The following is a 20,402-nucleotide window of genomic DNA, read 5'->3' on the forward strand; positions in this document are numbered from 1 at the left end:
TTCTTGCAATGTCATTGACCGCTATGAACTCCCAGTATTGCGCGGACACGTTGATACCGAAATCTGATCCAGCATCTGCCAATTCTCGGTCTCCCCATACTCGGGAATCCCGCGCTGAGTGGGCCATTCCACAAACCTAGTGATCGTCATCCCTCGATCAACTGACCAATCTGTCTTACCGTTCTCGGCCATGAACCATCGTCCGAACAAAAGCTCACGATACTTTCTCAGACACAACCGCACCCACAATTGCACTTGGGGATTATGTGTCCAATGCCGCTCCATGCCGGTTCACCCCCCTCATCCCTGTGGCAAGGTTCTACCACTGTAATCCTGTGCATGGACTAGACCATGTACCATGGATCCTCCCAAGCATTGAATTGGATCTGGTTCACCCTGAAGTCATCGTGAAAGCAATCTAGAATCCAATGGCGGACCCATCAAGGTATCACGCGGTCGTCTTGATTTTTTCTGCTGGCCTTGATTCGTATTTTCTTGCGCAGTACCTACGATGTTCGCTTTCGGTTGTTATGTCTTACTCCCCACGCGGTTTGCTCCCTCTGGGACTATAAACTCCAGGCCCTCCTCCGTAGATAGTATGGATACCAAGCGATTGAGATTTTCCTTTAATCTGTGGTAGCATTTATTTCTGCTGTGCTATTTCTGTCTCGGTTCATCATTGGTATCTCTGTTTAATTTTTAGTGTCTCTCAATTTATCACCTCCGTAGCCATGCGCTCTACACTACCCCAGACGCTGTTCCAAGCAAGCCGTTCATGGCAACCAAGGACAACACTCCGCCCACTCACACGACTCTCATATTCCACAACCACTACTACCCATGGAGCGCATCACATCCAAACACGGATGCCTCCAAAGGAGTCAATCAAGAACGGGCATCGTTTTAAGGAATTCGACCTTAATGACCGCGTCTACGCCATCACCGGCGGCGGAAGAGGACTCGGTCTAGCCATGGCCGAAGCCCTAATGGAAGCCGGAGCCAAAGGTATTTCCCATCTTGTCCACCAAATTCCCCCGGTCTCCATATTAACCAACCATGGTATCTAGTCTACTGCCTCGACCGCCTCGAAAACCCCCACCCAGACTTCATGGCCGCGAAAGAGCACGCAGAAACCAACTACGGCGGCAGCCTGGAGTACTACCGAATTGATGTCCGCGACGACGCAGAAGTGAACAACGTGTTCGCTGAGATCGCCGGCCAACACAAGCGCCTGGACGGTCTGATCGCCGCAGCCGGAATCAACCACCTCCAGAGCGCCCTCGAGCACTCCCAAACCGCCATGAACGAAGTTATGCAGATTAACTACAACGGAGTGTTTAACTCCGCCACCGCCGCCGCCCGCCAGATGTTCAACTACCAGCAGAAGGGCTCCATCCTGCTCATCGCTAGCATGAGCGGCCTCATCGCCAACAAGGGCATGACCTCCCCTGTCTACAACTCCTCCAAGGCGGCTGTCATTCAGCTGGCCCGTTCTCTCGCAATGGAATGGGGCCGTCATGGTATCCGTGTGAACAGCCTGTGCCCCGGTCACATCGTCACCCCCATGGTCGAGCAGGTGTTCCAGCAGAACCCGGCTTCTCGGGCTATCTGGGAGGCAGAGAACATGCTTGGGCGATTGGCGTACCCTGAGGAATTCAGAGGCGCTGCGCTCTTCGCTCTCAGTGATGCTAGCAGCTTCATGACGGGGAGCACGATGCTCATTGATGGTGGCCACACCGCGTGGTAAATTCCAATTGTATATTGGTACATTCACAAAAACACAATCTTATCATATACATATTGTAGTGAACATTGGGCAAAAAGGGTATAAATAGGGTTCAACGGGAAAACACGGATTTGTTTGGCGCAGATTGCTTGTATAGCCTTTTTGTCTCGTCGGAATCTTGAGCACGCGTGTTTTGTGTCGCATTCTATGCTTGCTGGTTTGATTGCATAGTCGGTTGATTGGGTTCTTCTAACATACCTTTTTTTTTTTCGCGGCATGTATTTTGCATCGATATACATATGAGCTCATAATTGGTGATCCGATTGGTCTTCTTGCTTCAGTTATTGATCTTAAGGGTCGTTGTAGGGGTCTTGGGTGTCTTGTTATTGAACCTTTTGTATTATCCTAACATGTAAACGTGACATCTTATATCAAATCATACCCAGTCGCCATATGGTCAATGTAAACCTGTTTGTCTTAGATGATATACATAAATTTTTCCTCCGCGCGACGTCCAATATTCCTCCCACCCATAAGCACCTCACTCTCCTCCCCACCATCCATCTCAATCTCAACTCCCTCTGCCTCGACCTTGCGACGCGCCCTCAGCAGCATAACCCTCAGCACGAACGCCAAAACCGCCACAACAACCATGAAGAACGAACAAGTCGCCATCCCACGCACATACCATGGGCCATCAACACTGGGGTACAACCTCGTCCCGAGGAGCGGTCCACACTGGCCAATCACGTTCATGATGGCGATGCTCGCGCCTTTAGCTTCTTTCGCGACGCGGTTGTCCATAGTCCAGGTCATGATTAGGGTGATGGCGGAGAAGAAGCCCGCTGTTGCAGGGTAGACGCAGAGGTATCGAATGGTGGTGTGTGCTATTGCGGGGAGGTGGGCGTGGAAGTGGCCTGTTAGGGCGATAATGAGGTAGGATGCTGAGGAGAGGAGGGCGTGCATGATGAGGTAGGGGCTTCTTTTGCGATTGCGGTCGGAGATGTAGGCTGTTAGGAGGACTATGACGAATGCGAAGAGGAAGGGTGGGGCGGAGAGGGCTTGTGAGGTTACGGAGGAGTAGCCCATGCTGTTCACCTGTTAGCCTTGGGCGTTGAGTAGGTATTTGTTTTCGCGTATGCTTACTCTTTGATGATGGTGGGGAGGAAAACGGGCATGGAGCTGAATGCGACATTGCAGCTGAAGAACATGAACTGATGCATATGCACTTGTTAGTGGAGGGCTTTTTGGGTGTTGATGTGATTTTTATGGGGGCATACGGCTGTAATGTAGGACTTGGGATCGGCTAGCGTGGCTCTGACTTCCTTCCAGTTGAATTTCCCTCGACGTGGCTCGTGGTGATTTGGCTTGTTCTCTTCCATTCGCTGCTCGGCTACCATTCTCTGTCTAGGTCCGAGAAACCAGGCGCTGCCAGGTGAGTCTGGGATCAGGATCCAGGCAAAGACTGCCACGATCACGCTTGGAAATCCTTCTACTAGGAACAGAGTGCGCCAGGGAGCGATTGGGCCGTTGCTGCTCATTTTGACAATCACCCAAGCAAGGCTACTTGCAAACGACGAAGCCAGGGGTGCTGCAGAAATGAACAGTCCGTTTCGAAATGCGAGTTCTTCACGTTTGTAGAAGAGTGATAGGTAGAATGGGACGCCCGGGCCAAATGCCGCTTCTGTAACTCCAAGAAGGGCACGCAGGAGAACAAGACCCCCAAATGAAGTAGCTAGAGATTGGAAACATGCCACAAGGCCCCATCCGCATACGCATAGTGAAATGTAGATATGCGGCGGGACAAGACGATACATCAGAGTCATCCATTCGAAGAGGATATAGGTAATGTAAAATGCTGTAAGAAGCCATTCATATTGCGAAGATGAAAGCCTAAGATCATCTGTCATGCCAGCAATTTTGGCATTTCCAATATCTGAGTCGCTGTTAGCTTCCTGTATACACATCACCTGTGATTGGGGTGTAGTGATTTCGCTACTTTGACAACGTATGTCATCACTTACTGGATCGATCCAGAAAAGAGAGTAGATAGAGTAACGCTAAGAAAGGAACTAGCCGGCGATCGAATTTCTTCACGATCTGCTTCTCTTCTATTGCCGTATACTTCGGGAAGCCCGTATCGGGCTTCTCCTCGGGATCGTCGTAAGAATCGTACCCATCGTCACGATCGTCTCTGTTGGCACCAAATTGCGTTTGCACTTTCAATGAGCCCGGAGGAGGGCGGCTTAGGGGTCCAGATTCATCCTCAGACCTGTCGGATACAGGCGTATACTGGACGGGTGAGGGCGATGTGTTACTGGACGTGGAATACGCGGCCTCGGTCGGCTGAGGGAACAAGGAGGCCATTTCAGAAAGCACGGAAAGTTCGCTGTTGGCAGCTCACGACAGCATCTCTCTTCAGACAGAATAAGCCACAATTGTAACTCCAGCTTTACAGCCCCTAGCCTGCATTTGGCGCACAACGAGGTTGTGTCGTGTTGGAGGACAGAGGGGATACAGTATTGCGTATGTATGGAATTTCCGATCAGGAGAGCGCACGTGGTGCACGCTAGCGTTGTGATTTGCGCCAAGACATGGGAGAAGGAATTATATTGAAAGAGCATGCACTGTATTTCTCCTACCTATGGTATATTACGGAGTACATGCTTCATCCAGTCCTCCGCTTCATACTAATGTACAAACACATTACTAGATGAAAATGACTGAGTGACAAACAGATCAGAGCGCACCTAAACTCCCAGCAATCAAACCAGCCCATGTTAAGATAGTGTGCAAATGTATCCACCCCCAAGAGAATAGAAAACACACACGGCCTGAGGGTCATTTCCTAGGGCGGTATGAGTCGAGGGCCCGCCGCTTCCTCCTACGACTATATCTCTCGATACCTTCATCGAAATGCCTCTTTCGACCACCCGTAAGCTGTGTCGCCTTATCCCTGGCAATCAGGAAGACCTGCTCCACATCCGGTACAGAAGTATGGTCTGACAGTCCGTTTGCGTGAAGATAACGAAGAACATTTTCTGCCGTGTCTCGAAGAAAACGAACTGTGTCGAGGCTAACAAACCCCTCTGTTTGCAAAGCGTTGTAGTACTCATCCTTGGCGCGGTGGTAAACTTCCAAAAGCCTATCCATGCGGTCGAAAACTTGCTGTGCGTGTCCAGTTGAACTGATCTTCAAACCGGTCTGTTCCACGCAATAATGATCGTCTTGATCTCCGTATTCATATTCAGGTTTGACAGGCGCCTGGTCAACAAACAACGTCTCAGGCTGCTCCTTACGATCGATAACTGTCTCCGGCGTGGTACCAAGGGCGGAAGCTAAGGCATCACAGTTAAAGAAGCTCGATAAATTGAAGAATACGAGAGTACGAACCTCTGTTTAGTACGCTTTCCAGCTCGAGCTGTTTAGCTAGAATAGCTCTACTCTGAGAGGTGGGCGAGATAGGGACAATCCCGATAAATTCAGTTAGATAAAGCTCAAGTGCACCGGTTTCAGTCAAATTCTCCCCATTTCTGCTGAGCTCCAGTAGGGCCCGGTCGTAGGTGGTTATCTGGCCGTCCTCGAAAGACTGTGAGCGGCATTTAATCAGAGAGACCTGGCGTCGAAGCGCGCTGAAGAGAAGCGATGCCTGTTCCGGGCTCCCGAGAATTTCACGGAGAATATCATTGGTGCTTGGTTGATTAGTCCTGTAGTATTTTTGCACCAGTTCGTCGACTGTCCTTTCAGGGTCGGCTCTTCTTTCTCGTCGACTTTTCCAAGGAGATGGAAGCCAAGAGGATGCCATGGCTGTTGATTGACAAGGAGCGTTAAGGATAGAGAAACTGAAAAGGATGCAGTTGCCAAGGAAAAATATTGGTGTGTATTTAGAATTAATAAATCAGTATGCATTGAGCATGGGTGAAAGCAGAGCAAGTAAACACAGGTGGCTTCCATGAAGCATACTAGAAACACAACAAAAGATCCTGTTGCTATACAAGGTCCCAGCAACAGGGTAATTTCAGCCCTAGTAAGGGTGAATGGTTGCCGTGACAAATGTGCACGATTACATCTCTGTAAATGATGCGATGTGGAGGGGAAATGTGAGTATACGGCATGCATTTGTGAAAGACACTGTAGCTTAGTCCTCTGTGGTTTGCACGGTATTCTGCTATGCAGAAAAGTGTAATGCAAAACTCTCTTGGCTAAACAAAAGAGAAACAGAAACAGAAACAGATTTTTTTAGACATTATGAATTAGCGATCATCAATATCTGCGATAAATAATGCTTATATATAAAGCGGATATCATCTTAGTACAGTCACCTGCAGGGATGCGAGCTAAAGCAGTAACCAGCACTCCTTGGAGACTTTTTCGTAAGTCATAACAACCATACTGCCATCATAGCTCTTTCATTTAGTTTTTCGCCTCCCAGAGTCTTTCAATTTCCTCCACGAGTGTAGATACTTGGCTGCCTTTCCCCTCCTTAGCGCAGTTCTTCCATTCTCCGTCATCGCGGACACACCAAACAGAGTCATCCAGTCGAACAGTACAACTCGTATGAACGTCAAGGTCTGCACTGTGGACGGCACTTTGACGTAACAATGCGAGACCACTTAAGTCACCATTGCTAGGATCATCCTCCTGCCTGCTGACGCATCTGTTCAGAGATTCAAAATCGATACCATGTTGTAAGGCGCAATTTTGAACCAGTGGACGGTCTGGAATATCCTCGTACTGGCCGATAAGACAATTGGCAAATCCAAGGGAACGGATGGTGGGCATGCGAGTAGTTTTCTCGGTACCCTCAGGTGAGAAAGGGAGATCCTGAGCGCAAAGCATAAGCATGTCGCCAATGCATTCGCCAGGTCCATGTTTGCAATGTATATCAGATGATTGATTAGTGACGCTAAATGCCGGTTAGTTCCGTAAGCTACAATATTGTTTCGGGATCGTTGTGCCCACAGACCTTGCAATGAAGGACAACTCAAAATCGACTTTCTCACTTATCTGCTCCATAGCAGGAACGACCAGTTTCTGAAGACAGTCCTGGGCGTCTGGACACTTGCTCATGATATGAGCCTCAAGCGGGACCTTGTTACTTGATGCTGGCACAGGTGTCTCACCACCCTTCGGGAAAGATAAAATTGCACCAAGTTTTCCCCTCATCTTGTGACAAACAGAAAAATTGATTCCTGGGATAGCGAAGAACATTGTGCTTAGCGTGAGCAACGATATGAAGCTCAGGGCAACTGCGAGTCGAGAAATGCGACCGCGTCGGGCACGTATCGGGATCGCATCGGGAGATGTTGGGATCTCAGCATAGTGGTATTGATCATAAGGCCGATTTTCTGACTTCTCCATGATTACCATTTACTGGTGAGCCTTCAATGTGAGATGTGACGGATAGCTATGTCGCGTAAGAGTTAAAGGAAGTGGAGAGAATCGATGGAGTCTTGTTACATGTAAGATTTAATCATAAGACACTAAATGGCCAATCATTACGCAATTCGTCTGTCCTCTCGTCCTTTAGAAGGACCGCCTTACCTAATTTATATGGGTAGCCTTCATACCGCCTACCAAAGTCGGATGCTAAAATTTAGTAAGGCGGTTCTGGAGGCCAGTATTTTCCTCATGACTGACCGCCTCTCCACTCGTATACTACCACGGTCCACAATACTATCTCTACCAAAATAGCTTTCTGAAGATCCGAAAACAATCTACTCCGGAGTAGAGGGTCTCTACTCAATTTATTATTGATCGAAAAAAAAATTTTTGGACAGTATGGTGAGCCTGAGCTCCCAGCCCCAGCAAAGATAATATCAGACGGAGAGTCCAAAGAGCTCTGCCAGCAAATGCTGAACTCTGGTTTACTAGCCTGGGGACATAAAAAGGTTATCTACGGAGTACTTTAGCAGCTCTCGTTAGACGGGCTCCAGGTAACTTTGCCTTGTCCGTCTTCTCCAGCATTCTAGATAACTATATTCTGCATCAAAATACCATGATTCTCGGGCATTTCGCTCTATAATTCAGAATCTCGAACATTCTTCTTCGTTGCCATATATGTAGCTCCCTCAATCGAATATCGGAATGTCGGAATTACTGTATAGAGCTAGATTACCCTCCATTGGTGGGATTGAAGCCCAAAACAACCCGACCATATTAGGCATTATAACCATTCAAATCCGATCACATAGCTACTGCGGCCTCGTAATGGTCACCAGATAGTAGACTACAGAAGTACGCCTAATTATTCGTCTTGAATTCAATAACACCAGCGAAGACCGAATTGTCGTAACAAAAGCGTGCTCCTCAGTTGACTAAAAATATGGTTTTTTTTTTTTTTTCTTTTGAAAAGCTGTCAAGTGGAACGCACGCTTTTGGTTTCAGCTACGATTTTATAGTGAAATGAATGTATATCCCGGCTGTGTCTAAATGCCAAGTTACCCCTAGCATGTCTAGGAGATATGCAGGATGACTTGGATCAGTTATGTGGAGTCTCAAGTTCCTGCCAATGCGTTGATTGGTTTAAAGCTATGTATATTCCTTGAATTTTGCTGTACAGCTTACGTCCATCCACACTGAGAAAATAGTTAAGGAAATTTTCTGCGATAGGTTCTCGTATACTAGTAGCACCAGATCTGAATGATATCCACATATAGGCCCACTTTTCATGTGTCTTTCCTCTTGTTTTCTTACATTTTCTTGTGTGTTTGGATGTAATTCCATCTCTGTCATGCCAGAACATTCTGCAAGAATATCCATTTCCTGTACACCTAGTCGGGAGAACAGCGCATCATGTCCAACAATATCTCTTCTTTATCCCTTCTTCATGGCCCCTCCGAGCCAGCCCTAAAATCATACTCTATTGGTCAACTCCTCAACCAGCAGGCAGCCTACTTCCCAACCAAGGAGGCAGTCATCTTTCCAGCCGAGAGTGTTAGATATACCTATCAAGAGTTGGATTCAAGGGTACGAACTGTTTCCCGCGCACTCATAACGCATGGAATCAAAGCCGGTGACCGCATCGGCGTCTTCTGCGGCAACTGCGTGGGATATGTAGAGGTTTTCCTGGCAGCAACTAGAATCGGGGCGATTACAGTATTGCTCAATAATGCATACTCAACTACAGAATGCTTCAATGTACTCAGAACTACCGGTAAATGATTCATTGTCCTTTTTTCACCCGGGAAAGACCATCTTATATAGTTACATAGGCTGCTCGTTGCTGTTCACTGCAACACATATCGGACAGCGTGACTTGGCCTCTTGTCTGAGGGTTCTTAAAACTTCGTTAGATGGGGACGAACTCCCTGATTTGAAGCAAATTGTTCTGCTAAAGACGTTTGGCAACATCCTAGAGCAGTTCCAGTCTTTTGATAACTTCCTCGGCGAGTCGAGCACAATACCAGACTCAACACTCTGTGAGATAGAGCAAAAGGTCCAAGCCGACCAGACCTGCACTTTCCAATTCACAAGTGGCACAACTGGGGCCCCGAAAATCGCCATGCTGACACATAAGTATTACTCCAGGACTTGAAGACTTCGTCCCTATGATACTGACATGTGAGTAGGAACGTCATCAGCAATGCTTATTCCATCGGCCACCGTCTACTACTATCAGAAAAAGATATAGTCTGCTGTCCCTACCCTCTATTTCACATTTCCGGACTAGTAATAGGCCTTCTTTCCTGTCTGGCATACGGAGCCGCTATTGTATACCCGTCACCCACATTCGACCCCTCGGCCGTACTCAACGAAGTCGTGCGAGAAAAGTGCACAGGACTTCACGGTGTGCCGACCATCTTCATTGCTCTTCTGGAGCGGTATCGGCAGCTCAAGGCTGGCCCAATCCACCTCAGAACAGGTCTTATAGGTGGTGCACCAATTCCCGCAGCTTTACTTAAGGAGATGCATAAGCAATTCGGGTTCGAAGATCTGGCGGTGGCTTACGGTAAGGGGAGAGTTCCCTGTCCGTTTAGTACTTTACTTTTCTAATACATGAATTAGGAATGACTGAAACGTCCCCGATCAGCTTCATGTCTCGATCAGCAGATCAGCCAAGTGATGCGGTAGTGCATAGAGATATACTTCCTCACACGTTTGCCAAGATAATCGACTCAGCGGGGAATGTTGTATCACGAGGAACACGCGGTGAACTCTGTATCGCAGGGTCCGGAGTGCAGAAGGGATACTATCGAAATCCTGAGAAGACTCTTGAGGCGCTTAAAACAGATCCCTCTGGGGTTGTATGGATGCATACGGGTGACGAAGCGGTTCTGGATGCACAAGGACATTGTGTCATCACTGGTCGGATTAAGGATATTATCATCCGAGGTTAGTACACCTATAGCGCCTCACATATTGATCTGGTAACTAATATCTTCCAGGAGCGGAGAATATCTATCCGGCAGAGATTGAAGAACACTTGAACAAACACCATGCCATTTCTCAGTCCTGTGTCGTCGGGGTCAAACACGAAACTTTGGGCGAGGAAGTAGCAGCTTTTATTCAAAGCACTCCTGGCCAGCCTCGTCCTTCTGGTTCTGAGATCATTGAGTGGTTGCAAAAAAGCTTGGGGGCCCAGAAAGTACCCACGTGGATCTTTTGGTTGGGGGATGACGATGTGCCCGTTGTCTTTCCGATTACTGATAGTGGGAAGATTCGGAGGAATAAGATGGCCAATGTGGGAAATAAGCTGGTTGGAAAATATACAGAAAGTAACAAATTTGATGGTAAGGTTAATGGGCCTTGAACAGTGTTAGCCGTACATGGTAGTACTTAACAGTAAGCTATATTCAGCTCATCTCTTCATAAGACCAGATTGAGACTTTTGCAATACGATATAAATTTCCGGGTAATCCACAATGAGGCCAATCTCTTGTGGAAAAAATGGAATATGGATTCGAGTGAAATTCTAGAAGCTCGTAAATGGAGTGGATACTCGTTGAATATGCTGTCATCTTCAGGTCCGGCAAAAGTCCGATGCTGCGGTAAAACTCCGGACTGTAGCTATCGATATCCAGAACTATATAAAGCCCTGTAACTATCCCATCAATGAAGATGACAAATTAATATATATATTCAGACAGATTCGAAGCCTTTCAAGATACAACCTAATAACAATGGCTAATATTCATTCTACAACAAGTACGTCCCAACCGATATGAATAGATCCCACCACTGACATGACCAGATCTAAGCTCAATTAACAATGGGTCCTTCCCCTCAAATGGCTGCCCATTCAACTCAAAAGAAACAAGATTAGAGGCACTCTCTTCAAAACCCCCACTTGAATCAATTCTCAGCACCTACGACTTGGAAAAGGTCGCCTCCCAAGAACTAAGCCGTAAGACGTGGGCATTTTATTCATCCGCAGCTACGGACATGATCACACGTGATGCCAATAAAGCCATGTATGATCGTATCCTACTCCGGCCTAGGGTCCTCCGAAATGTCAATAAAGTCAACACCCAGACTACCATTCTCGGATGTGAGACCGGCCTACCTTTGTTTGTCAGTCCCGCAGCCATGGCGAAGATGGTGCATCCGGACGGCGAACTAGCGATCGCAAGGGGTTGTGCGAAATACAGTGTTGGCCAATGTGTGAGTTATGCTTACATTGCAGATCCGTTTATACCGTCTGATGATATATATAGATATCGACGAATGCATCATACACAGTGTCTGATATCACAGCCTGTGCGCCTGGTCACCCTTTCTTTTTCCAGCTATATATCAATCGGGACCGTGCTGCATCGGAGCAGCTTCTTCGACAGGTTGAGAAAAGTGGGATTAAAGCTGTTTTTCTCACAGTTGATGCGCCGGTTGCAGGGAAACGGGAAGCGGATGAGCGTGTCGGGGCTGATTCCTCGGAAATAATATATACAGCACCCATGACCGGGGCACAAGGTGTTGGTGATGCAAAAGGCAGTGCGCTAGGAAGGACAATGGGAAGATATATTGATGCTAGTTTCACGTGGGAGGACCTGAAGTGGCTTCGACGGTCAACATCCCTGCCTATCGTGTTGAAGGGTATTCAGACGGCCGAGGATGCCTTGATGGCAATGGAACACGGGGTCGACGGGATTGTTGTGAGCAACCACGGTGGGAGAAGTGTAGACACGTATGTTTATACCATATGTACCGGTGGACTACAGCTAACTCGAGTGAACAGGTCGACATCATCGATAGCGGTATTGATGGAAATCCGTCAATGCTGTCCCCAAGTATTTGAGCATCTCGAAGTCTTCGTCGATGGTGGGATCCGTCGCGGGACTGATATTTTTAAAGCTATCTGCTTGGGAGCTAAAGCCGTAGGAATGGGAAGGCAGTTCTTGTACAGCCTCACATATGGACAAGAAGGTGTGGAGCGTTTAATTGAGAGTATGTCCTGGCACTTTCCCACCCGAGTATTGCTGCTAACGAACGCAGTCATGAAAGACGAACTGGAGACCACAATGAAGCTGTTGGGCATTACAGACCTCTCGCAGACACATCCTGGGCTCCTTAACACTCTGGATGTAGATCATTTGATTCCAAAGAGACTTGGGGAATCGTACAGCGGGCCGGTAGTCAAGGCGAGATTGTGATGGTCATACAGCTCATTAGGGGAACATAAGCAAGCATCTATACCAGTACATATTTAATGAAAAAGTTGAAGTGCATAGAATAGAAATCCTGGTCCGACTGAGGGACTATATACCCAGTTCAAAGTTATCTGCTGCCATCTGACCGAGAAGTGTCTCATCGAGTCCGAAACCAAAAGTCCCTCCAAGATCGTAAAAATTATAATCCCCTGCCCAGAAAGCATTGCCGTCGTTAGATTCAGAAGGTAGAGCAGGGAAATTGTCTATATCGTCTCCTTCTATCCGATTACTAAGTTCGGTTACGTCACTCTCATCTAGAGCACGGAATTGCTGCAGCATCTCAAGCATTCCTGTCGCTATATGTTTCGCAAGATGTCGTTCATTGAGGCTCATAGCAACATTAGCCAGCATGTCTGCAGAGCGCTGAACAAGAGAGACAATATGACTTGTATTTACGGCCAGACCGAATTGCGTCGAGCTCTTCCCCCATGTGGCAGCCATTTTCAAAAGAAACGTTGCGCAGAACGCAACCATGGTATAGGTAAATATGGGAACACCAGGAAAGGCACGCCGAAGGTCGTCATCTTCTAATATCAGGGTGAGCGTACTTATAGCCGCCGCAATGGCTGCATTGGCGGCCTCCCGATGCGCCAGTGATAAAGGACTCTTAGAGGTAAGTTCAGGATTAGAGGTCAGGCCAGAAGGACTAATGCCACGCAAAGCTAGGGAATTCAACTGGAAGCGGGCAAAGTGATAGTACAGTACCAAGGCTTTTGATGGATAGGACCCCAAGGTAGCACAGTCCTTTGAGCGGGGTTGCCACTGGAGCCTCCACTGATCAATTGCCACGTTAGAAACCCATAGCTTATCGAAGTCTTTGTCTTCTAACAATCGGTCTGGTTCATTCCCAAAGGCTACGTAGGCCTCTGTTAAAATAGCGAATAGTGCTACCTGTGCGGCCAATCTCGCATCGCCAGGGTTTACCTCTGCCGTATGCATGAACCGCTCAATATTTCGGATTGATTCATCATCAACCGCCGCCGGTGGACGACCATGGGCGATACTGAACTGATGATCACAGACATACGTTGCGTACCAAAGACAGACACGATCACGCTGCGTGCCATCTCCCTGTATTAACTTTTGATACGATTGGTGTAACCCAATCTCGGCGGCAATCCGCGTGGCCTGTCCTGACAGCTTCCAGCTGAGATTCGCGAGATAAAATGCGCCAATACAAAGCGCCCGAACATCATCGACGCTATGATTACGAGACAGCGACGAGCTGCAGACAAGCGAGACAAACACGTCATAGCTCTGGTGGAATGACTCGGTTTTCCCAGGAGTATGTAAGGCACCAATGGTGAGAACAACAGCTGCCAACAGTGTTGAGGCACGTCGAACAGAATCTAGCGTGCGATGGTACGGCAGTATACCATCCCACAATAATCTATTGTTGATACGCATGAAACGATCAAAGAGGTATTCGGCCTCTGCAAGTGTGACCATCCCTTGAGAGATGAAGTCATCATGAATCAATGAGGACTTCGGCTTCCATCCTGCATTAACACGCAGGTTCTTCAGCCTAGTAAGCTCGTATAGATTGCGCATAGGCACTGTAACGAGACCAGATGAATTTTCTTCTTGCAACTGAGGGGAGTTTTCTCTTGACATGTCCATTGCAGCCATGGAGGTCTGGCTTACATTCTGGGAATCCATGCGAGGACGTGGTGAGCCGACTACTTGACTATTGGAGAATGTCCATAGCTCCGGTTGCTTGGTTTGCTGTAAGAGATGATTCACAGCAGCCCGTAGAAGTGCAATATCTGCCGTCGTTTGTGTTTTCCAGCTGCAGTGTGTTAGAGATAAGATTGATAAGGTAAATTTGATCTTACTCACGCCGAGTCCTCCTGTAGGAATTGTTGAGATATGTCATGTGAAATACACTCTAATTCATAGCGAATGCATCTATTACATGATGTTTCACCTGGCTTTGTTTCACATTTCGTCTTTTGCTTCTTGCATTGCATGCCTATAGTATTGGGTCGTTAGCACCCGCTGTCGGCCGATAGATCTCTCGACTTACACACTCGACTCCTTGTTAAGCGTAGGCCTTTCCTACTCGGGGCTTGAGACTCTTCATCTTCATCTGAGCGCTGCCTTTTTCTCGGCATGATGGCGGTGCATTATAATTGGTGAACGATGTTAAACGGTCGGGGTGCAGGCAGTGCTCAGTGTGCTAGTGCCCAGCTGGGCTGATAAAGTGGAGGGGTTCCCGAAGTAGTCTAGCGTGACATGGATGGTTTGCATATGGCTTGACCCAAAGTACTGGTAAGTAAAGAACTTTTGTTACCATTTTGCAGAACGGTTTAAAGCTGATTTGTGCGAGTGGTGAAAATGATGCTAGGATGAAACACACGATGGATCGATATATGCATAAGGTGCAAGAGCATGAACTCAACCGGATACATACATTCATGCGACATCGAAACTACTAGAGAGCTGATCATTATCTTGTTGTGCTAGTATACGTAACACTCAAGTAAAATATTGATAGTTGTTAATTACAGCATTAGCTAGTAGTATTTAGGGTTTGACGCTGGCTCTCACGAGCGTCAAGAGGGGTCCTGTTCCCAGGTGGTACTCCTGATTATTTTGTCCGAGGATGATGATTAATGCCGAAGGACTTAGCATTATATCGCAGTCCAATCATAGGAGATAAAGTGGGATTTGAGGTATATTTCAAAGTCCGCGGTACAATATCATGGCGTGGTGGCTGTTCCTGGCAGTCTTGTGACTTTTTACCAAATGAACCATGCCAAGTCAGAAACTCCTTAGACAAACAGTCAGTCAAGGAGAAGCAATCAAAACTAGTTTAGGAGTCCAGTGGCAGGACACGATTCATAACTCGCTAATCACCTACTACAAGACCAGTATATCTGTTAATACTCAACACCGGCCTTCCTCCAGATATTTGGCGTATGCCTTTACTTCAACTCAAATGAATCCCGATTTCTTTTGTGAAAAGGGATATACCGAGTATGTAGAGCTAATATGAAATGCAGAAGTGAGCACAATCTACAGAATCATTTAGTAGTTGATTGGATGTTGACACGCCGATTATCAATATCGGTCATCTCTGGAAACCGGGGCGAAGTCAATCAGCTGTCATCGCGAGTTCTTCCGAACCAACATCATCATTGTTGCATGCTAGACAGTGATTGCGTGGGGATATTCGCAGTCCGAAGACTAGGTGTCGCCTGCGACACGCTACTGCATGCTACCTGGCAATAACATCATTTTCAATAAACCAGGAGGCAGACTGGAGAAACTTGCCCGAGTCGTCCACATCTCCAGGAGGGGGTGACGAGTGACGTTCGGTGAGCTAGCGCCCTGCTAGACGCATTCGATCACCGGCTGTATACCGAGACCCTAGGATCTACGCAATGTTAGAGGGTGCCGCCCTCTCACCAGCGTTGACCTAAAGCTCTCCGATTTCGGAGGTAGGCTAAGTCTATGTATAACTCCATCCAACAGACAGACTTTCAGTCCACCTTATTTGGGACAAATGCGCTTCCTAGAAGGCTGGCAGTGGCCCTGAGGGTTCCTGATTCAGCCGAAACATATTCGGGACTTGACCACACAACCTTTTTCTGGAGATCTCTCCATGACCCACATGATACGATGGCGAGCACCAATTTGGCGATACTAACGATGGTTTTATGGCGACACAAAAGTTCCTCTCGTGTCCACAGCCTTCTGCAGGTTCTCGGCTCGAGTAAACGCCCAACAAGGCGGGCAAGTCTCAACGAGGATAGGGTGATCGCTTTTCCGCCTGGGCTTTGTTTGGCACGGCGTGTCCGTACATGAGAAACCTTCGTGCCATGTCACCGGGAAGGTCATGGCGCCGGTTGATCCATGCGAGATTCAACAAATTAGGGATCTTTGACAAGATGAAAGGGTCTAAAACGCGCGGCATCTAACTTGACGTTAAAAGTCAGTGCGTTTTAATACCGGAGGTCGGTAGAGGTTGCCCTGCCCCACTGTCTTCCACATGGTCGGTCTGTTTAATTATCCAGACGTTTGGTGCATTTTCTTTTTATTTTATGTTTTGCTTTTTTTAACTGCTCGGAGTAGGGCTTGATTTCCGGTCTGAACATCAAAAACGTAGTTGATTTCATTGGTTGCACTCAATATAGTTTCTTTAGTGAGTCACTTTTGTAGTTCCAATTAATGAAGATTGATTACAGAGAATTTAGTTACATTGCAATATGCATTGTCTTGCTCAAACTTTGTTAATTATTATTGTTAGATCGCCGTTTTTTTGGTTTCTTTTTCTTTGCATTGAGGAAAAGAGGGAAGGGTGATGATTGTTTAGGTAGCATCTAAAAATGACATCAGCAGGCATACATACAATTAATCCGAAATGGTAACCGTGATAGTAGTCGACTGAAAATAACAAGCGGGAGGGGAGGAGGGGGATTGACCAAAGAACTCGATAAACGAATAAAATCCAAAACAACATGACCCGAGAGAAGAAGCTCCTCCGAGACGCTCCGCCGGGGGAGGTGGATAGAAGGAGTAAAAAGCATCATCCGGTGGTACTGTACCAATTGTACCAATGATACGACTGACCTCCAGCGTCACATCGTTTGGGAGATGGTCGCATTCGCTCCGTCCAACGGCAGTGGCTCTTCTATCTTACTATCAATCATATTAATCAACTTGACTAGCCCTCGTCTTTTTTTCCTTTTCCTGTCTCCATCGTGTCACTATTTTTCGCTCGCTCCTCTCTCTCTCTTTCACTCCCTATTTCATTTTCTGGGCCTCGTCTCCGGTGTGGAGACCTGGCCATGAATTCCCCGTATCCACTGGCTAGTCTTGTTTGTTCCTTTTTCTTTTGGACTTAACTTCGCATGATCGTGCTAGTTTAAATATAGTACTTAATTGACTCCTTCCCTGTCTTCTCCGTCATACCTACTGTGTACCCACATCTACTGTAACATTTTACTCACTCTCTACTGCTCCCTTCAGCGACATCAACAACTACTACTTAGAGTCTGCTACTCTTTCACTTGGGTGAGTGCAACCACCTTGTGCAAGGTAAGTAGTTTACTATTTTCTTATGGGTCTAGTCATCCTCCCTGATAAGGTTTTCTTACTTGGTGCGTGCGTTGAAGCTCCCTGCATTATGATCGTCGAGATTGTTGCTTTTTGTTGTTCCCCCCGCAGGATTTTGCTCTCCATCATTCCACTACAGATACGCGTCATCACAGTTGACAGCATTGGATGTCTACATTTTCTCTTTTCTGATTTACTGCGATACCAAGACTGACGTTTGTTTCTCATATTCCAGTCCATAGCGTACGATTGTGAAAGTGCCCCACACGCTTGACTGCACTCCGTATTCACTCCTGATCGCAAGTGGAATCTCAAATAAGGTTACTCCATAACTCCCCCGGATTCTTTCGAGGCATGCACCTTATCGCTCAAACCTCAGTCTTCATTCCGGTCCCTTAGATCTTTCCCACTCATAAACATTCCGCGATACAAGAGCAAATAAACACAAAAGCCCAAACCCCGTCCCCTACAGCGACTTGACCGGACGACTTGTCTGCCCACAAGTCGCACAAGTCGACTTCCTCCGGTGCGCAATCATTCGACGCTTCCGCTCTCCGTAGAATTTCCCCTGATTCTTCCTTCGAAGTTTCGTCTTGCAATGGCTCCGATCACTACGGTGGCTGCGGAAATGAGGAAGCAAGAAGAATATGATGATATACACGAGGACCCTATCGAGGATGAGGAGGATGAGGGTTCCTACCTAGACCCTTCTCAGATGGAGTACCTGGAGCATCATCGCAGACTTGATCAATTCCTATCACCGTTGTCTCTCGATGAAGCAGTTCTATACAAGCTTGCGCGTCGCTTCTCCGGTGTGTATCGTGATCTGGCCCTACACTCCGAAGAACAGTTTCTACCGACACCAGTGACGCATCTGCCCACAGGCTTGGAGACAGGACGTTATTTGGCCATCGATGTTGGGGGAAGTAACTTACGAGTCGCGTTCATTGAGCTGTTGGGGGATGCTGCTAATTCTGATATCGGGCCCACGGACGCCTTAGAGCAATCGACCACCATTCGCAGAGCACAAAGACAGCGCGTGAGACGAACACTAGAGAGAGCGTGGCCTATCCAGGAACATTTAAAAATGGACAACGCGGAGGACCTGTTTTCTTGGATTGGTGATCGTATTGCGGAAGTGGTAGCCGAAAGTTTGACTTCGGATGCTACCAAAGGCAAGGTCCCCGAAGAATTAGAGATGGGAATCACCTTCAGTTTCCCGATAATGTAAGTTCGTGTGTGATATTGGTCACACTGATTACTGGTGCCACAGGTGGTGTCTGCCAATGTGGTACCGAATGTCGAGCTATATACAGCTAACAACTATTAGGCAAGAATCGTTGTCGGAGGCTACGTTGATGCCGATGGGTAAAGGTTTCGCCATTACATCGGATCTCAACCTTCGCAAGATTCTTCTTAGTGGCTATGAAAGACACACAAGACGTCCGGATGATGAAGATGAACCTTCTTCCAAGCGCCGAAAACTTTTCGCTCTACCGAAACTCAAGATCACTGCCATCACGAATGACGCCGTTGCTACACTTGCATCTTTGGCTTATGCTGTCAAGTCGTTGCCTAACAGCCGGGTCGCTATGGGTATAATTGTAGGCACGGGATGTAATGCGACAATCCCAATGAAACTAAGTTCTTTGCATGAAACGAAGGCCAATCATGTCAAGTCGAAAGATTCAGAGGCAGTAGAGACGGTCATCAACACTGAATGGACCCTTGCCGGCAGCGCACCTCCCTTGAAGGAACTCGAAATCATAACTAAATGGGACATTGAACTAGACAGGGCATGTGCACGACCTGGTTTCCAGCCATTTGAGTACCTGACTGGTGGTCGATACATCGGTGAACTTATCCGGCTCATCCTTTTTGACTATCTCACCAACGTTAAGGGATTATCTTCGAAGGAACTACCTGCGAATCTTATTCAAGAGTATGCATTAACTACTACATACATTTCAGATAACGTCGCTCGCGCTCGGTCGGACCAGGAACTTGCGGACGGATTGAATCACTCTCTACCCCCACCGGAAAGTAGTGAGTGGCATTGGGATGCTGTGTGCGCCGGTGCCTTTCGGAAGATTGCTCGGACTGTACAAAAACGAGCTGCTGGTTTGATTGCTGCGGCAGTAGTGGGGTTACTTGCCTGCGCGAACGAAATTGAGTTGAAAGTGGAGAGCACCGAAAACTCACCACAGCCCTCCGGCGCTGCATCTCCTGAACATAATGGCGGGGCTGACGTCTCTGCTGTAACAAACTTCTTATCGCCATCTACGTTACAAGTGCCAACAAACGCCCAAAGAGGCAACAGGCCGATTGTCCCGGTTTTATCGCCTTCGCCTACGCCGGCGGATTGGCAATCGGGTCCTGAAGAGCTCGTCGTCGCTTACACAGGCGGAATTATCCAGCACTATCCTAATTTCAAGACCATGTGTCAGCAATTCATTGACCGTCTCATCATGAGAACTGGGCCTCAGAAGAGCGGGAAATCGGTCTTCTTACGCGAAGTTTCAGACGGTGGTGTCATTGGCGCTGGAGTTCTGGCAGGAATGGTAGCTAACCGGTGATCCATGAGCAACACCTCATCTCTTTGATTTATGCGATACGATCTTTATATTTGTAGAATGCCTCCTGATGAGCGCTATGGTCTATTGGAGTTCACAATTTTGTCTGGGCGATAGAGGCGCTTGTTTGATTGAGTAAGGCGTTCTATAGTGGTCCCTTGCTTCTTAACTAATCTTGCATTATTGTCTATTTGACATGGCTACCGCTTCATTTTAAATTGCGTTTATTAGATTGATGGACTCTTAAATCGAGCATCTCGACCAGTTCTTCAACGCAGTAGATGGGAAAAGCCGCCCAGCGCATGACAATTATCTGCATTGGTTAGAAAATATGATTCGGGTGATTGGAGTAAGTTCCTGGTGTCGTATGGCCTTCTGTGGCACCTAGTAAGAGAG

At 47.4% G+C, this 20,402-nt stretch overlaps 8 protein-coding genes across 8 annotated transcripts; 4 read left to right on the top strand and 4 right to left on the bottom strand.

The window, feature by feature from the left end:
• Window positions 1-508: 508 nt before the first annotated feature.
• Window positions 509-1,759, top strand: BDV37DRAFT_136169 (putative short chain dehydrogenase/oxidoreductase). The gene is made up of 2 exons (XM_032078778.1): window positions 509-1,005; window positions 1,068-1,759. The coding sequence occupies exons 1-2, from the start codon at window positions 732-734 to the stop codon at window positions 1,745-1,747; spliced, it is 954 nt and encodes a 317-aa protein (XP_031940826.1). The 5' UTR covers window positions 509-731; the 3' UTR covers window positions 1,748-1,759.
• Window positions 1,760-1,996: 237 nt separating this feature from the next.
• BDV37DRAFT_250246 (putative MFS transporter) lies at window positions 1,997-4,463 on the bottom strand. The gene is made up of 5 exons (XM_032082169.1): window positions 4,440-4,463; window positions 3,751-4,252; window positions 3,007-3,662; window positions 2,873-2,940; window positions 1,997-2,816 (listed from the first exon to the last, which is right to left on the bottom strand). The coding sequence occupies exons 2-5, from the start codon at window positions 4,091-4,093 to the stop codon at window positions 2,204-2,206; spliced, it is 1,680 nt and encodes a 559-aa protein (XP_031940827.1). The 5' UTR covers window positions 4,094-4,252; window positions 4,440-4,463; the 3' UTR covers window positions 1,997-2,203.
• Window positions 4,459-5,835, bottom strand: BDV37DRAFT_136198 (uncharacterized protein). Its single transcript, XM_032078780.1, has 2 exons — window positions 5,120-5,835; window positions 4,459-5,064 (listed from the first exon to the last, which is right to left on the bottom strand). The coding sequence occupies exons 1-2, from the start codon at window positions 5,529-5,531 to the stop codon at window positions 4,568-4,570; spliced, it is 909 nt and encodes a 302-aa protein (XP_031940828.1). The 5' UTR covers window positions 5,532-5,835; the 3' UTR covers window positions 4,459-4,567.
• On the bottom strand, window positions 5,836-7,193 carry BDV37DRAFT_136197 (GILT family protein). Its single transcript, XM_032078779.1, has 2 exons — window positions 6,693-7,193; window positions 5,836-6,632 (listed from the first exon to the last, which is right to left on the bottom strand). The coding sequence occupies exons 1-2, from the start codon at window positions 7,094-7,096 to the stop codon at window positions 6,140-6,142; spliced, it is 897 nt and encodes a 298-aa protein (XP_031940829.1). The 5' UTR covers window positions 7,097-7,193; the 3' UTR covers window positions 5,836-6,139.
• Window positions 7,194-8,083: 890 nt separating this feature from the next.
• On the top strand, window positions 8,084-10,508 carry BDV37DRAFT_294436 (uncharacterized protein; the record flags this gene model as incomplete). Its single annotated transcript, XM_032089627.1, has 6 exons — window positions 8,084-8,882; window positions 8,941-9,244; window positions 9,298-9,677; window positions 9,734-10,060; window positions 10,114-10,443; window positions 10,483-10,508. Exons 1-6 carry the CDS (start codon window positions 8,522-8,524, stop codon window positions 10,506-10,508), a joined length of 1,728 nt encoding a protein of 575 aa, XP_031940830.1. The 5' UTR covers window positions 8,084-8,521.
• A 340-nt stretch (window positions 10,509-10,848) lies between these two features.
• Window positions 10,849-12,315, top strand: BDV37DRAFT_272106 (FMN-dependent dehydrogenase; the record flags this gene model as incomplete). Its single annotated transcript, XM_032084817.1, has 5 exons — window positions 10,849-10,873; window positions 10,980-11,329; window positions 11,383-11,849; window positions 11,901-12,109; window positions 12,158-12,315. 5 exons carry the CDS (start codon window positions 10,849-10,851, stop codon window positions 12,313-12,315), a joined length of 1,209 nt encoding a protein of 402 aa, XP_031940831.1.
• Window positions 12,316-12,420: 105 nt separating this feature from the next.
• On the bottom strand, window positions 12,421-14,486 carry BDV37DRAFT_283750 (uncharacterized protein; the record flags this gene model as incomplete). Its single annotated transcript, XM_032087359.1, has 3 exons — window positions 12,421-14,161; window positions 14,212-14,344; window positions 14,399-14,486. 3 exons carry the CDS (start codon window positions 14,484-14,486, stop codon window positions 12,421-12,423), a joined length of 1,962 nt encoding a protein of 653 aa, XP_031940832.1.
• A 3,221-nt stretch (window positions 14,487-17,707) lies between these two features.
• BDV37DRAFT_136339 (hexokinase family protein) lies at window positions 17,708-20,292 on the top strand. The gene is made up of 2 exons (XM_032078784.1): window positions 17,708-18,660; window positions 18,764-20,292. The coding sequence occupies exons 1-2, from the start codon at window positions 18,032-18,034 to the stop codon at window positions 20,007-20,009; spliced, it is 1,875 nt and encodes a 624-aa protein (XP_031940833.1). The 5' UTR covers window positions 17,708-18,031; the 3' UTR covers window positions 20,010-20,292.
• The last annotated feature ends 110 nt before the right edge of the window (window positions 20,293-20,402 follow it).

Source organism: Aspergillus pseudonomiae, assembly GCF_009193645.1.
Source record: "Aspergillus pseudonomiae strain CBS 119388 unplaced genomic scaffold BDV37scaffold_39, whole genome shotgun sequence".
Classification (NCBI taxonomy): domain Eukaryota; kingdom Fungi; phylum Ascomycota; class Eurotiomycetes; order Eurotiales; family Aspergillaceae; genus Aspergillus; species Aspergillus pseudonomiae.

Coding starts and splice junctions, on each gene's coding strand:
- BDV37DRAFT_136198 (XM_032078780.1), bottom strand. CDS start 5,531: ATGGCATCCTCTTGGCTTCCATCTCCTTGGAAAAGTCGACGAGAAAGA. Junction 5,065..5,119: donor GGAAAGCGTACTAAACAGAG/GTTCGTACTCTC, acceptor GTGATGCCTTAG/CTTCCGCCCTTGGTACCACG.
- BDV37DRAFT_136339 (XM_032078784.1), top strand. CDS start 18,032: ATGGCTCCGATCACTACGGTGGCTGCGGAAATGAGGAAGCAAGAAGAA. Junction 18,661..18,763: donor ACCTTCAGTTTCCCGATAAT/GTAAGTTCGTGT, acceptor AACAACTATTAG/GCAAGAATCGTTGTCGGAGG.
- BDV37DRAFT_250246 (XM_032082169.1), bottom strand. CDS start 4,093: ATGGCCTCCTTGTTCCCTCAGCCGACCGAGGCCGCGTATTCCACGTCC. Junction 3,663..3,750: donor CTCTTTTCTGGATCGATCCA/GTAAGTGATGAC, acceptor ACAGCGACTCAG/ATATTGGAAATGCCAAAATT. Junction 2,817..2,872: donor CTCCCCACCATCATCAAAGA/GTAAGCATACGC, acceptor ACAGGTGAACAG/CATGGGCTACTCCTCCGTAA.
- BDV37DRAFT_136169 (XM_032078778.1), top strand. CDS start 732: ATGCGCTCTACACTACCCCAGACGCTGTTCCAAGCAAGCCGTTCATGG. Junction 1,006..1,067: donor AATGGAAGCCGGAGCCAAAG/GTATTTCCCATC, acceptor CATGGTATCTAG/TCTACTGCCTCGACCGCCTC.
- BDV37DRAFT_136197 (XM_032078779.1), bottom strand. CDS start 7,096: ATGGTAATCATGGAGAAGTCAGAAAATCGGCCTTATGATCAATACCAC. Junction 6,633..6,692: donor GAGTTGTCCTTCATTGCAAG/GTCTGTGGGCAC, acceptor ACCGGCATTTAG/CGTCACTAATCAATCATCTG.